Here is a 17,132-nt window from a genome sequence, read left to right on the forward strand (position 1 = left end):
CTTCAAATACAAATACTTTAAAACTCAAAATTTTCAGTACATAAAACCAGACAAAAAGGCAATATTAGAACTAATATTTATTGAATGACAGAAAGAGAGCAGCCATGTAAGTTCTCTCTCAGTTAGGTGTCTGCTTTACCAACATGTGCCCGGACTCTCCTCTGTCAACAACTTCACAGTTTTCATTGACTGAGAGAGCGACACTAGCAGATCTCATCTGTCCCCTCACATTTATGTTTGATTTTCATCCCCAACCACAGTGGTACCTTGGAAATAGGCCTTATGCTAAGGAAGAATTCATTGCACAGGATACATTTTATGAGGAGCCCTGAATCTGTTACGAATCTACTTTACAACCTTGAACAATCTCCCTGTATCTTTGTTTCTTCTTCTCTAGATGAAGGATGAGATTTGAGACTAAATGGTTTCAACATTTCAACAGAGTTGACAGACTGACTTAGAACCATCACTCTCAGTGTCCAAAAAGCTAATTCCACTGGTCAAGTTTCCAAAAATACACAATTAACACAATGAGACATCTTCCTGGAGTTTTCTCAAAATTTGATCTAAAGAATCTAAGCAAAGTGGCAGAGCATTTTCTAGAAAGATGTGGGATACTGAGACTTAGGGTAGCTGAGAAATTATAAATGGTATTCAGGTAAATTCTATTTCAAAATGTGTCATTATATATTTATAAGACATAAGAAAAGGACGATTTTAAATGGGCATAAAATGAACAAGGATGGTAAGAGAGAGGGAAAGATTTTGAACTATGAGCTGAACTACAACCAATAAGAAGGGTTTGTATTACAAATGAGTTTAGGGATTAGCAGAACTGCTTAAAAGAGGGGCTTCAGGAGAAAAGGGAATTGTGACGCACTGAAAAATCATGCTCTGAACAAGACTGTGCTTGCATGAAAAACAGATGGAAGATCTAGCAAAAAACTAAATTGGAGGCCAGAATTGGGAAAACTTTAGGTACAAGAGAAAACAGTTTCTTGCAACATGAAGGAACATGGGTCAAAGTACTGAGTTAAAAGAGCTCAAAGGATGAGGCTGGCCCATCCTCACCGTTTTGTTAGTGTCAAGGGCAAGCCCAAAGAACTGGAGAGGAGGAGTTGGCCACATATCTGCTGGGTTTCAGGGCTCAACCAGCATAGGAACAATCCAAACGCTTTAAGACTGAGAAATATATTTAAGAGGTACATTGAAAATTATAGGCTCAAATAAGAGGTGGAAGAATCATGATTAGAGATTTATAAATGAATATAACTATGTTATAATAGGGAAATACCTTTTCATATATTCCCACATAGGGTCCACTGAGGGGGTATTGATTTCAAGAGACCGCTTGGCTTGCCTGTGGTGTCCAGCTGTCTCAGAGCTCTCAGGACACTTTTGTTTGTGGCTTTGTTTATTGTGACAATTTATGAAATCTGGCTGAGAACTGTATAAGAGTAGCTTCCAGAATGACCTTCCAACTCATTTTGAAATCTCTTAGCCATGTAAACTATTTTATTTAATATTTCCCCCTTTTGATCAAGATTTTTCTCCAAATGCATTACTGATTCATGCTTGATAATAATCCCTCAGTGCCAGGGAGGCTCATTCCTCGGAGTCATGTCCCATGTCAGGGTGAAGGTAGTGCAGTTTGGCTTAGGAAGAGGCCACATTTGAATAACCAGGAGGTTTTCAGGAGATGTCTTTGCCAGAGCCCGCCTAGGCAAAAATACCAGAAATGGGTTGGCTTTACCAGAGGGGATTTACTTGGGGTAAAAGCTTACAGTTCCAAAGCTGTGAAAATGTCCAAATCAAGGCATTATCAGAGATGCTTTCTCACCAAAGGTCAGCTGCTAGAAAATCCTGTAGTCCTGCCACACGGTAAGGCAAGATGGCATGCCTGCTGATGTCTGTCTACTTTCTCTTCCAGCTCAGTTATGGGTGCTCAGGCATCTCTCTCTGGCCCTCTTCTCCTTGAGTCTCTCAGGGCTTCTCTGTTTACTGTGGCAGTAGGTGAACCTGGAGTCCTCTCAAATGGCAGCGCTCCTTTTTCTGTGAGTCTCTCTTTCTGTGTGTTTTACATATGACCCAGCAAGAGGGAGGAGATCTGGCCTGGATCATGCCTCACTGACATAGTCCAAGTAAAAGCCCTAAATTGATCTAACCAAGTGATCTGATCAAAAGATCCCTTACCTGAATTTAATGCAATCAATGTCCCTCCCCCCTCCCCACATAGGAATGGATTAGGTCAATCTTTTCTAGGATTCACAAAATTCAAACTGTCACAGGTAGTAACTCTTAGACATTAATTATAATTAGACTTAGTTTCCTTATTACATATTCATAAGTGCAGGCATGAAGATTGAGGGTATGGAGGATTAGCCTGTTTTCTTTTATTAGGCAAAGCTTATGTATTCCAGAGCCCTTGGCCATCTTATCTGAGAAAGTAGCAGGACTTTCCAAGAAGGGAAGTTTAATATTTTGTGAGCTTCTCTGAGGGCCTCCATCTAGCCATCAAACTACCTATGACAAAAAGGAGTATCTTCTACTGCAAACAAAGCAGTTCCATTCTTCTGTCCCATATCTTTGTCCCATCTCAGCCTGAAGCAGTCAGAGCAGACACTGTCCCAAATCCATCAAGATTGAGGAATGAACAAAAATAAGGCAGGAGGGAAAACACTGACTAAATCAGGTTTATTGTTATTGTAGCTATTATCTTGTATTAACTGAGTAACTTGTAACATTGAAATAAAAATAAGTCTTTAAATTAAAAAAACATAGTCTGGAATTAGATGATAATATTGTTTTCAATGTTAGATTCCATTTTTTATGTACCACAGGTGAGAAAGAGGGAATGAGGGAGAAGAGGAAAGGAATGGAGAGCAGAAGAGAAAAAGAATAAATTCAGTGTAGTAAAATGTTTACATTGGGGCAATCTTGGTGAATAGCATCCAGGAATTTTTTGTACTATTCTTGAAACTTTTATGTAAGTCTGAAATCATGTAAAAAATAAAAACAAATTTTTAAAAAAGAGTTCAAAGTTTTGGAAACAAATGAGGGCACATGGACTTTGCCAGCTTCTTCCTCCTACCAGAAAAGCCAGGGTCATTTGGAGGCTATTGATATGGACACTGTATTGTTATGGACACTGGTAAAGAGAATCTCTCTCTTCACCTTAGACCATTGGCACTGAAAAGATTGTGTAGCTGAGACTGCTATAGCATCTTTGCCAATATAGGAGAGACACTGCCTGGCCATGAAGGCCACACAATGAAACATTGGTTCTCAAACCAAAATGTCTAGAAAAATGGTCACATGTTGGATGTTGTGACTATGACAAATTGCTATAAACATTTCTAAATGCTTACTTTCAAGTCCTGTAGTGCTTATTTCATTGCAGACAGACAACAAACAGTTTGCAGACCAGTACCAGTCCATAGACCATACTTTGAGTAACACTACAGTGAGGTAGTATTAAGATAAAGATGAACAGATTCCTAGTGCTTGTTTGAATACCCAGATCAAGCATTGCCAGAGTGAAAACATCCCTGAATTTTCTTATATGAGTTGTTTAGTTTAGTCCAAGCTGGGTTTCTGTGTGTTTTATATATGACCCAGCAAGAGGGAGGAGATCTGGCCTGGATCATGCCTCACTGACATAGTTCAATTAAAAGACAAATGCACATGAACAAAATTTTGCCCTTCCATGCTCCTAAAACTGTAGCTGGCATCATTAATCCATCACAGCATTCTTTCCCACCATACCCAGACACAACCTCACATTCCTTTCAAACACTATATTCATTGCAAACTTTAGTCAATAATCAGAATTTCAAAGACATTAAAATCTATCTGGTATTCCTCAAGCCCTCCCCCTGAGATCCCACATTTAGTAAACCCTTGTTTTTTTATATAAACTTTTAATGTAGTATATCATATGTACATGCACATGCATAAATAGTAAATATATAATAAAAGTTGTGATCTTAAAAAACAAACACGCATATCATTGTACAGAGCTCCCATACATCGCCCCACCACCAACGCCTTGCCTTGTTGGGAAACACTTGTTACAAACTATGAACTAACTATGGCTGGTATCTTATATTTGTAAACCCTTGCTTTTTGCTTTGATATATGACTTAACTCTGACAAAGCATCTCCTTGCTGTCAGTGAAAATTACAAAAGTTTTGCTTCTTTTATAGCCAGAAGCTAAGTAGAATCCAACTGTAATTTCAGCTCTTACCTGTCGCAAATCATACACGCTTATGACAATGGATAAAACAGACAGTATGATGATGGCCACAGAGTATTCTATGTAACCTTGACTCAGCCACAGAGTTAGGGTAAAGGCTTGGAACACATAGAATGGATTTAAAACCTGCAGGTACAAAAATAGTATTTAGTTCACTTGCATGGATCGTAGTAGCAGTCAAGATGATGTCATTCTTTATAGAATGTCAGTTATGCTTAACCGTTTTTTTACAATACACAATAACTCTAATATTTAAGAATTTCACTCAGAACTCCATTAATTTGGGTGGAGACAAGGTCAAGCCCAGAGAATGAGATACTGTGGAAGCAAAATTATTATACGCTCTCAGAGCCATGCCCACAGACTGATCATTTTTACATATTTTGAGTTTTCAAAAACATTTTACCCAAAACAAAAATCCAACAATTTACCTTTCAAAATGGATTTACCCAGAATGGAGGCAAAACATGATTCAGTCTCTTTATGAAGCCAACTTCAATTTTGAGCAGTGTTATGATAGACTTCATTTAGCATGTAAGCACATGCTACAGATTTAGTCAGGATGTGCAATGAAAATTAAAGATTACACTTTCATCCAGGTCATTTAAATATAAAATATTCTTTCTGTCACAAGTCTTAACAAGATCCTCTTGAGAGTCAGCTACAGCAGCATGACCCTTCCCTTGAGCAAGAAGAGAAACTGAAGAGCAATGTCTTACCCAAGGCTGCATTGAAAATCATGGGGTAGGATGTACCTCCTGTCCCTAGGCTGGTTATCCAAACATGCCCTTTTTTCTTTTTTTTTTTTCAGTCTCTTGAAAATATCTTCAACTCTTTTTATTCCCTCAATTTCCCCCATTTTAGTCCCACTGACTCCAATATTAATAATAATAGCAGGAAAAAAATTATAGCAGAGAAGGCAAACCTGAGGGAACTAGAGAATGGTTAATATTATTATATTATACGTGCATAGCATGAATTAAAGCATCTGTTTGAGCAAAGTACTGATTCTTTTCTTGAGAAAGTACCCTTTATAATTATGAATAATATGAAATATTGCCTAAAACTAGTGTCTTTCCTTTATTAGCTCTACTCTCTATAATTTCCTTATGTATTAAATGAAATTCAACTTTAGTCCTAAAAATGAACTGACATCTGGTTAATAAGCTAATAGACTGCATCTTAAGTGTTTCTTAAACTCCTGGATCTATTTTGTACATTAAAAAAGCTTTTCTTCCTTAATGTTTTTCTTATTTCACTCCAACAGGCTTTATTAACAAATTATAGCTCTTTTGTTTGCTTGGCATAAAATCCTCTAATTGTAGATTATACGCTAATGATAATATGATTTTGAATTTATATAAACCCACTGGAAAATTGGTTAAATACTTCTTATATAACAACACCAGCCAAATTTATTTAGCTTCCTTATTCAAGGTTATTTTTAAACCAGTTAAGAATGGAATAGTTTTCCTTGTTCTTTTTCCTACTAAAGGCCTATCAAATAGGTGCCAGAAAACAACAGCACATCATTACAAATGGATCAAATTGATAACTAGGTGAATCTCTAGCAACTTGAAAATATACTTCAGTAAGAGTTTAAAAAGCAGCAAGGCCTCTGTTCCACTCCATACACCAAACAATGGTAAATTAGAAATTTTTTAACATTAAAAATATATGTTCATGCTCAAAAACAAAGTGACCATCTTCATGGATTAGAAATAGACTAGAAACATGCAGTATTGAGTGGGGACAAACACCATAAGCTTGGTGCTTATGTCCAGATAAGTCCAGATAAAGACTAGACAGTGGCAGTTAAGAGTTCAATCTAGGGGGAATGGAGATAGGAGACTCGATAGCAGGGGACAGAAACCAGGCTTACTGTGCAAAACAGGGGTGACCTTGGACTTCTCTACCCCAAGAAAGAGGCTGAGCAATGTCCTAACCAGTGGCTGAACAACCAAGGGTAGGAGTGGGAGACAATAGAGTTCATGGTGCAGCTGTGAACTGGGGAACCCCGTGGGGACCAGTTAAGACAAACACAATTGTCAAAGAGGCAGAGTGAGCACAGGGAAAAAGAATAAAAGGGAGAGAAAAATATCCCACTTAAAGTGAGTTCACAACAGAAAATAAACTTTAAAGCACACAAAGAAAATATTATAAAAAATAAACACTAATACAGGCAAAATCACTCCCAAGAAAATGGAAACAATAGAGGAATATGAAAAAGGCAAAAATAGCTATATTAGAAATAATCAAAAAGATCATGGAAATAATAACATTGCTACCACCACCACCACCATCAAAAACTTTAGAAAACAAAACAAAACAAATAGAAGATTGTGAAACAGGTATCTGTCACTCGTGCTGTGAAGAGATTTTAGAGTGGATTTGAAGCTAAAACAAGTGGTTATTGAAAGGGACCAGTTAGAAATCCTGGCATATATATATATTGCAAGAAGATGGCATTTCTCTAACAGGCAGAGTTCAATGCTCTCACAAAAACAATGGAGAAAGAACCATAGGCTATCCCAGGGACCTGCTTTGGTGGTGAGCAGATGAGGACAATGCCACACAATTCCCAGGAGGGAGAGGGACAAAGAGATGAAAAAGCCAAAGCAACAAATGTGGGTTACCAAGCCCCTATGGCAGCAAGGAAGAGCTCCCCTCACCTCCCCCACTCCCAAGATATTAAGCTGGTATAAAACCCATGGCTCACTGCAACCAACTGAGAGGGGAACAGGCACCTTCCTCTCTGTCAGCTGTTTCAAAGGAAAAGGGAAGGGGAGTCAGGGGACTTTTATTCAATGAATTTGGCCAACAGAGTCTGCTTTGAATATCCACTCTGAAAATTCAGCACAGGAACACAAGAAAGCCAAGAAAGAAACACCTCTGTGGAAAGATATGCTGATGAGTGCCATCTGCTGGCTGGTATGGAAATTGCATGGACAAAAACTCATCTGATCTATCTATATCCTAACCCCTGGTAGAGAATAAGTGGCCCACTGGTGAGTCTCTGGCCCTATTACGGTAACTTAAACCAGGCAATTTTAAAGACTTAGTATAAGTTGAACCAAATATCAAAGAAGAGCTATGAAAAAAAGAAGTAGTCAAGAGAGAAGAATTGGCCATCAGAGTAAATTCACCAACAATTCAGATGCCAAGACATCATCAAAAAATTACAAGCCATACTGGGAAATAGTATGTATTGAAAAAGGGAAAATTCATAAATATATAGAGATTAAACAACATCCTCTTAAATAATTAGTGGATCAAAGAAGAACTTGCAAGGGAATTGAGCAAATATCTTGAGACAAATGAAAATGAGAACACAACATATCACAACCTATGGGACACTGCAAAGGTAGTGCTGAGGGGGAAATTATAAGCCATCAATGATTACATTAAAAAGTAGAAAGAGCTAAAATTGAATATCTAACAGAACGCCTGGAGAAACTAGCAAAAGAACAGCAAGGCAATCCCAAACCAAGCAGAAGGAAAGAAATAGTAAAGACCAGAGCAGAAATAAATGAAATCAAAACCAAAAAAAAGAATAGAGAATTTTTTAAAAACTAAAATTTGTGTTTTTTTGAGATCAACAAAACCAACAAACCCTTAGCTAGCCTGACAAAGAAAAAAGAGAGAAGATGCAAATAAATAAAATCAGAAATGAGAGTGGGGGGCGGTTTGGGACAGTACCACTGACCCCACAGAAATAAGAGCGATCATAAGAGGATACTATGAACAACTGTATGCCAAAAAACTAGACAATGTAGAGGAGGTGGACAAATTCCTAGAAACACCCAAAGCACCTACACTGACTCTAGAAAAAAATAGAAGCCCTCAACAAACCAATCACACATAAGAGATTGAAACAGCCATCAAAAACCTCCCAAAGATGGAAAGCTCAGGACCAGCTGGCTTCACAGGTGAATTTTACCAATCATTCAAAGACAACCTAACACCAATATTGCTCAAGCTCTTCCAAGAAACTGAACAGGAAACACTACCAAACTCATTCTATGAAGAAACACCACCCTGATACCAAAACCAGATAAAGATACTACAAAAAAAAAAGGAAAGAAAATTACACCAATATCTCTAATGAATATAGATATAAAAATCCTCAACAAAATACAGAATCCAAAAGCACATCAAAAGAATTATGCACCACAATCAAGTGGGTTTTACCTCAGGTATGCAAGGGTGGTTCAACACAAGAAAATCATTTAGTATAATAAACCACTTTGATAAATTGAAGAAGAAAAATTACATGATCCTCTCAATTGAGGCAGTAAAGGAATTTGACAAATACAGCACCCTTTCTAGAAAAAACACTCCAAAAGATAGGAATAGAAGGAAGTTTTCTCAATATGCTAAAGTGCATATGTGAAAGTCTACAGCTAGCATAGTACTCAATGGTGAAAGACTGAAAGCTTACACTGATATCAGGAACAAGTCAAACATGCCCACTGTCACCACTGTTATTCAATATTGTGTTAGAGGTTCTAGCTAGAGCAATTAGGTTAGATAAAGAAATAAAAGGCGCCCAAATAGGAAAGGAAGAAGTTAAACTTTCACTATTGCTGATGATATGATCCTATATCTAGAATCTCCTGAAAAATCCACAACAAAGCTATTAGAACTAATAGACGAGTTCAGCAAAGTGGTGGGGTACAAGATTAACATGCAAAAATAAATAGCATTTCTATAGACTACTGATGCAGAATATGGAGAGTAACTCAGAAAAGCATTCCATTTGAAATAGCAACTAGAACAATCAAATATTTAGGAATAAACTTAACCAAGGACATAAAGGACCTGTATTCAGAAAACTACAAAACATTGCTAAAAGAAACTGAGGAAGACTTAAATAAGTGGAAGGACAGTCTATGTTCATGGATTGTTCGACTAAATATCATTAAGATATCAGTTCTACGCAAACTAATTTACAGATTCTATACAATTTTAATAAAAATCCCGACAGCCTCTTTTGCAGAAGTGGAAAAATCAATTATCAAATTTATTTGGAAGGGTGAGGGGCCCCAAATAGCCTAAAGTGTCATGCAAAAGAAGAACAAAGTTGGAGGACTCTCACTTCTGGACTTAATAGCATATTACTTAGCTACAGTAGTAAAAACAGCATAGTACTGGCATAAAGACAGACACATTGACCAATGGAACCAAATTCAGAAATAGACTCACATCTACAGTCAAGTGATTTTTGACAAGCCCTCCCAGCTGGGCCAGAACAGTCTATTGAGTAAATGGTGCTGGGAGAACTGGATATCCATATCCAAAAGAAAGAAAGAAGACCCCTATCTCACACCATATACAAAAATGAACTCAAAATGGATCAAACACCTAACTATAAAAGTGACAACTACAAAACTCCTGGAAGAAAGTGTAGGGAAACATCTTCAAGATCTTGGGGTAAGCAGTAGTTTCTTAAACCTTAGACCCAAAGCATGAGCAACAAAAGGAAAAATAGATAAATGGGGCCTCCTCAAAATTCAACTCTCTCACACCTCAAAGGACTTTTTCAAAAAGGTGAAAAGGGAGCTGACTCAATGGGAAAAAATATTTGGCAGTCATATATCTGAGAAGAGTTTAATACCCATGATATACAAAGAGATCAAACAACTCAATAAAAAGAAAAACAATCCAATTTTAAAAATGGGCAAAAGAATTGAATAGAAAACTGCCAAATGAAGAAATAAAAACGGTGAAGGAACACATGAAAAAATGTTTGACATCACTAGCAATTTGGGAAATGCAAATCAAAACTACGATGCAATATCATTTCACACCTATTAAACTGGCTGCTATTAAAAAGTCAGGAAACTGTAAATGTTGGAGAGAATGTGGAGAGACAGGAACGCTTATTCACTGTTGATGGGAATGTAGAATGGTACAGCCACTGTGGAGGACTGTTTGGCAGTTCCTAAGGAAGTTGAATATAGACTTGTCATGTGATTGAACAGTACCATTACTAGATATATATCCAGAAGAACTAAGAACAGAGACCTGAACAGACATATGTGCACTGATGTTCATGGCAGCATTGTCCATGAATGCCAAAAGTTGGAAACAATCCAGGGTTCCATCAACCGATGAATAAATAAACAAATTGTGTTATATACACATGATGGAATATTATGCAGAGGTAAGAAGAAATGAAGTCGTGAAGCATAAGCCAACATAGATGAAACTGGAGGGCATTACATTGGGTGAAGCAAGCCAGATACAAGAGGCCAAATACTGTATGATTGCACTATTATGAACTAAATATATTGTGTAAACTCATGGAGTTAATAATTAGAATACACGTCACCAGAAAATAGAATAAGGTTAGAGAACAGAAAGCTGGGATTTAATCTCTGAGGAACTGGCAAAAAAGTTGTTTGTAAATCTTTGGATTTTTTCATGGTGTTTGTAACTAGCATGTGTTATTTATGGGTATGACCGTGGTTGAAAGGGAAAGTCTAAGGTCATGTATATTACTAGAAAGGAAAGCTAAAAACTATAATAGTACTGTTATGACAGTAAAACCTCATGTAAAACACGAATATGGGTGATATTGCATATCTAAGACTGTTTTTACAAAATATAAATACAAATATACTAGAAAGAAGGAAAAAAATAGCAGCTATGTATGGCAGGGGAAGCACAGAGAGATTGAGAGGTGATGAGTTTTGTTTGTTTGCTTTATTATTATTATTATTGGAATAATGAAAGTGCTCTAAGAATGACTGTTGTGATGAATGCACAAATATATGATTGCACTGAATATGTGATTGTACACTTTAGATGTATTATGCTTCTTTAATATATAGCAATAAAATTTATTTGTTAAACAGTTTGAGGGATAATGATTTGTGTGAATAGATTATATATATATACATATATATTCATTGAAATAAAGTTTAAAACTTCAATGAACAGGAAAAACAGATTACAAAGTGGAGAGTAAAAAAGGAAGTCGCATGAAACACAGATTTCATTCACAACAAAAATCCATGTGCTGCTTTAGATTCCCTGATTATTAAGAAATCAGAAGTAAAGAGAAAACTTTTTTTCAGAAATAGAAGAAAACAGTTAATTACCTGTTTAACAAGGAGCTTCCAAATGGGTTGGATTTCAACCTCAATGGCATTGGGTCCGCACACTAATCTTCTGTAGGAGATTGGTCATCCATTAGTGTCACATCTATAAGCTCACTGATAAGTGAGTTCAGGCCAAACTAAGCAGAAGTCACTTCTCTACCCTTTAGGGATTTTGTGGTTTCAATTTAAAAATAACGTGAAAATGCATTTAAAACATAACCCTAAACCACTAGCACATTTTTAAGTGAAAGTCATTACATGAAGAGTGAATTGTTTTTCTGGTCAAAAGAATGTCTTAAGCATAGTATAATTCAAGGAGTCAAAATGAAGTTAGCCCTTTGTTCCACCTATTATTCCCATCCCTGCCCTCAGAATATAGGCATTATAGACCTTGGTTAGTAGCAATGCTTCAATATTTATCTACCAACTGTAACAAATGTACCACACTATTGTAAGATAATATTACTAGGGGAAGGGGTGGGAAGGGGAAGGGGTGGGGTATATAGGACTTCCTTACATTTTGGTGTAACTTTTCTGTAATCTAAAACCTTTTTAAAAATAAAGTTTATTGTGTGAAAAAAAGATAAAAAATAAAGATACAGAATCATTTGTTAAAAATAAATTTCAAAAAAATGAATTTAGCAAAATATTAAGTTGAATTATTTTTAAAAAATAATTTGCTTATTCTCTAAGAGTAGCTAAAGAGACACATAAATGAAGATGTTCCTAGATTTCCCAGGTTTTCTAGATTGCTCTTGATGTTAGAAATCATGTCTATCTCATTTTGTTACCTCCAGCATCTAGGACAGGCCCATTGTATATAAGTTGATAGAATGTGCTCAAAAATGATAACTGATCTTGAAGGCTAAGACCTGGCAAATCCTCACATCTGCATCTCACCATAAGAAAATTGCATGTTTGAATAGTGTTTTATAGTTTTCAAAGTTCTTACAAAGAGTGCCTCATTTGATCCTCATAGTAGTCTAGGGCAAAGGACTAATAGTTCCATTTTACTAATAGGAAAAACTCTTCAGTGTGGTCAAGTGTTTTGCCAAAGGTGCAAATCACTAATATTCATCATGATAACTCCATTTTAAGCACAGATGACTGTTCCAGAAACAGAATTTTTATATATATAAAAATCGCCTTTAATCCTCACATTATCCCTTTGGGAATCATATTATCATCTCTATTATAGAGAAAAATCAAGTTCATATAAACAAGCCTAGAAAAGAGGCAGAATCAGGATTCATACCATCATCTCCATGACTCCAGTTCACAACCCTGCCTCAGTAGTTACCAAAGGTGAGAATCTGCATGATGGAATCTTTGGTCTAACTAAGGCATAACAGAGTTGAGCCAAGTTAGTCTGACTTCTAAGCCCATAATTTTCCAAGTAAAATTATTGATTGCAGGGGGCATAAAATATTCAAAACATGACTCTATGCCATGAAATGCTAAAGTTTAGAGAGATGGAGATCAGAGAGGTCAAATAGTATGTACGTTCTCTGGAAAGGGACCATAAATCAATCCACTGGGGTGCTCAGGATTCGAGAACCAATGGAAGTAACCTACTGTTGACTAAGTGTGAGAACTTTTCAAGTTCCCACACATAGTCCTCTCTCCCTCTCTCTGCTTGGAATGCCTTTCCCACATTTTTCACTTTGTAGACCCATACTCAGCAATCAAGAACCAAATCTGGCAGTCAAGTCAAGTGGTTAATAAATTTGAGATCAAATTGACCAGGACTTGAATCCAGCTAAGCCTTTGCTTTTGCTGCTCCCTCTACCTGGAGCCCGTACCTGCCACACCTTCTGCATGGTTTCTTGCTCTCTCATTTCATTCAGTTCTCTGTTCAAACAGCAGCTCCTTGTTGAAGCTTTCCCTAACAGTTCTACGTAAAATAGGTAACCTATTTCCCACTTGAGAGTCTCCATCTCCTCACCCTACCTAATACTTTTTATAGTGTATGCAAACTACCTGAAATTATACCTTATACTTGTACATATTAATAAGCATACAAATGATAGTCTGCATCCACCATGATAATACAAGCTTCTAAAGAACACTAATGTATACTAAATGCCTAAAACAGGATACATTTAGGATACACTGCTATCAAGAATTATTTGTTGAATGAATGAATGCATGAATAAATGAATGAGAAGGTTGACCTCACTTCTCTCATATGCAAAAAGGGTTTACTAACACATGTCTAATAAAATTGCAATCAGGGAAGCAGACTTGGCCCAATGGTTAGGGCATCCATCTACCACATGGGACGTCCGCGGTTCAAACCCCGGGCCTCCTTGACCCGTGTGGAGCTGGCCCATGTACAGTGCTGATGCATGCAAGGATTGCCCTGCCACACAGGGATGGCCCCTGCATAGGGGAACCCCACACACAAGGAGTGCGCCCCGTAAGGAGAGCTGCCCAGCACGAAAGAAAGTGCAGCCTGCCCAGGAATGGCACCACACACACGCAGAGCTAACACAACAAGATGACGCAACAAAAAGAAACACAGATTCCTGTGCCGCTGACAACAACAGAAGCAGACAAAGAAGAAGATGCAGCAAATAGACACAGAGAACAGACAACTGGGGTGGGGGGGGGGGAAGGGGAGATAAATAAATAAATAAATAAATAAATAAATAAATCTTTAAAAAAAAATTGCTATCAGGAGCATATGCAATAGTTATGTAATGCATATGCCACCATGCCTGGGACATGGCAAGTTCTCAGTAAATTGCAGCTATCTTTGAAGTCTTCCTTACTCTCTCAGGCACAGTTAATTGCACTTTTCTCTCCTTCAATAACCTTTCCTCTCTTTCTTAATAACAGCACATAATTAATTGGGTTGTAACATATATTTGCATGTCTTTCTCCTTCAGTTTTCTAGACCTTCTTGAAAGGCAAAGATGGAGCTTTAGCAACTCCATTTCTCTAGTGTCTAGGGCTACAATGTCTGACACAGAGAATTGCCCTAAATATTGAGATGGATTAATGGAGACCATTGTGACACATATCTAGAGCCCTCTCTCTCTTTACAAGGCTGTAAACACAATTTACACAACTACAGCAGCACACAGCCTGTGGAAAGTAAGTTTAGGGTGCAAGGCAGGGGTCCAGGTGCTCTTTCAGCTTTCCCTGTTTGGTGTCAATTTTTTTAAAGTATATATATATATATATATATATATATATATATTTAAGATTTTGTTTTATTTATTTCTCCCCATCCCCTCATTGTTTGCACTTGTTGTGTCTGTGTTCTTCCTTGTTTCTTGAGACATTGGGAACTGAATCTGGACCTCCAATGTGGGAGGGAGGTCCTTAATTGCTTGAGCCACCTCCATTCCCTGCTTTGTTGCATCTCTCAATATGTCTTTCTTTTTGTGTCTCTTATTGCATCAGCTTGCCATGCCTACTGTCACACCAACTCACTGTCTTTAGGAGGCACCAGGAACTGAACCATGGACCTCCCATGTCCATGGTTGCCTGAGCCACATCTGCTTCCCAATTTTTTAAAGTATATTTTTTACTTTTAAAGAAGCTTTAAATTACATAAATGCTACATCAAAAATTTAGGGATTCCCATATACCCCACCCCTCTCCCTCCTGCACTTTTCCTCACTAACAACATCTTTCATTAGTGTGGTACATTTGATTTGTTTCAATTGATGAACACATATTGAAGCACTGCTACTAACCATGGTCTATCATTTACATTATGGTTTACACTTTGCAACACGCAATTTTTTATATTGTTGTTATGAGAGGTGCTTTGCTCCCATGAGGACTGAGATCTGGTCAATCAATACTTGCCTGTAGTACCTCCTTAGGACTCATCTGGGACACATTTCAATCACATCCTGGCATGTTCCTTACTGTTTTGTCCTTTCTATTGTCTCCTGCCAAAAAGTGTTGTGTGTTTAGGTGTCACGTCCTCATCTCAATCTCAGTTCAAGACAGGGCTATTAACCAATACTGAGCCATCAGAAGGAATGTGAGACTTCACACTGGGCCACATAAAGAAGGGTCCAAGGAATAAGGGAGAATGGATACCTTGATTTTAAAAATCTGAAGAGCTGTCAGGGAAAAGAGGTCTGGGAATTGTTCCACATGGCCTCATGGAACTAAACAGACTGAATGAAATTAAGTAAACTTGTCTGTAAGTCAGAATTATTCAGCAGGGAAATAGTCACTTTAGAGGTAAAAGTTCCCTCTCCAGAAGAGGGTGAACAATTTCCTAACAGGGGGTGGTGAAGGGAATTTCTGCATTGGCGATGGGCTGACCGTAAGAGACCTTAAGGGACCACTGAGGTTTTCTCCTGATCCAAGATATAATACTATTAGGAGATCTCCTGAATGTATTCATATTTGAAAAGCCAAATGTGAACGACTAGGAGTATCTTTGCTTGGGGGTGATCTATATCCCTGTTCAATTTGATTATTTGTTCATTCATCCTTTTTTTTTCCCCCTTTCAATTTATTCACCAAATATTTGCTGGTACAAGTTGTGTACTAAGCACTTTGGGCTCCAAATAGTGATTAGAGTGGGCTTCTCAAGGTGGCAGAAGGAAAAACTTTAGTTTTTCAAACTAAACATCACCACCTCACTTTTCACCCACTGCTTCTATTCTGATAAGCCTCCAGTAGGGTCTCTGATAGAAAGGGAGACATGTAGTTTTCCAAACAGTTGGACCAAACCAAGGGATTCTGGCATGAACCCCTTATAGGGATTTTGGAATTTTTAGGGAACAAACCTTTACATTTGGAAAAATTTCATGGTAATTCTTCTGACCAGTTGGTCACCCCCACCCCTCTTCGCTATTTACAATTTACAGATGCATAGAAAACCATATCTGGGCTTTGGGTGTGGGTATATAGCATAAGAAGTGGGTTAGTCTTAGAGCCCTCCCATCAAATAAAAACAAGAACAGCAGAACAAAACAATATGAGCATGTTTGAGGAAAATTGCTCTCTGGGGAAAATTTCCATTTTAGCAGTGCTTGAACCTGCCTCTGTACTTTAGTAAAATATTTATAGAGAGTAACTCCATTTTTTAAATGACATAAAATCTGCCTTCATATTAGTCCTCATCTCTGGCCTGTCCATTTCTTTCATTTCCTAAAGCACGTGTCCCTATAGCCTCGGGGAATGCCAGGCTCTTTCAAGATTTCATCCATGTGTGTGAGGTAAGTGAGGAGATTGCAGCCAGCTTTTGGGGAAGTGTCCTGAGTGTTCCCAGTCGAGAGCATCTGGAGAGGAGAGGAACAGGAGGGGGTGGGGGTGGGGGAACAAAGAAATCCAGACCAGGATCTCACCAGGGAAGCTCAGAATTTAGGCTTACTGGGGCCTCCATAGTGTTTTTGCCTAAAATGAGGCATTGGACTTAAGTGATTTTATGCTTTCATTGGACCCAGACCCATAGAACTGGGTGTTTGACAAACCCAATTTATTAAAAAGTTACTGTCAATCTCAGTTGTTCATTTAATTTTTTTTTAGGAGGTACTGGGGATTGAACCCAAGACTTCATACATGAGAAACAAGTTCTGAAGCCACTGAGCTACACCTGCTCGCCTTGTAATTTTTATTAAATGTTCTATGCATTATGTTCTAAGAAAAAGCAAAATAAAAAAATAAATAAAATGATCATATTTTTATGTAACTTATTAACTTCTAGCTGAATATTAAGAGTTGAGACAATCTAACTGGCTTTCAGAAGAAAGAACCAAGCCTCTTTTCCTCTCCTCTCCTCTGACCACCTCTT

At 37.5% G+C, this 17,132-nt stretch overlaps 1 protein-coding gene across 1 annotated transcript in view; it reads right to left on the minus strand.

Annotated features, from left to right (window-relative positions):
• LOC101410916 (probable cation-transporting ATPase 13A5) overlaps positions 1-17,132 on the minus strand; it is a 304,534-nt gene that overhangs the window by 86,148 nt on the left and 201,254 nt on the right. Inside the window, exons 35-36 of the mRNA XM_058295542.1 lie at positions 11,363-11,432; positions 4,248-4,382 (exon numbers count right to left, since the gene is read on the minus strand). Of these exons, the coding sequence (XP_058151525.1) occupies positions 4,248-4,382; positions 11,363-11,432 (205 nt within the window). The remainder of the gene's footprint in view (positions 1-4,247; positions 4,383-11,362; positions 11,433-17,132) is intronic.

Source organism: Dasypus novemcinctus, chromosome 4, assembly GCF_030445035.2.
Source record: "Dasypus novemcinctus isolate mDasNov1 chromosome 4, mDasNov1.1.hap2, whole genome shotgun sequence".
Taxonomy (NCBI): Eukaryota; Metazoa; Chordata; class Mammalia; order Cingulata; family Dasypodidae; genus Dasypus; species Dasypus novemcinctus.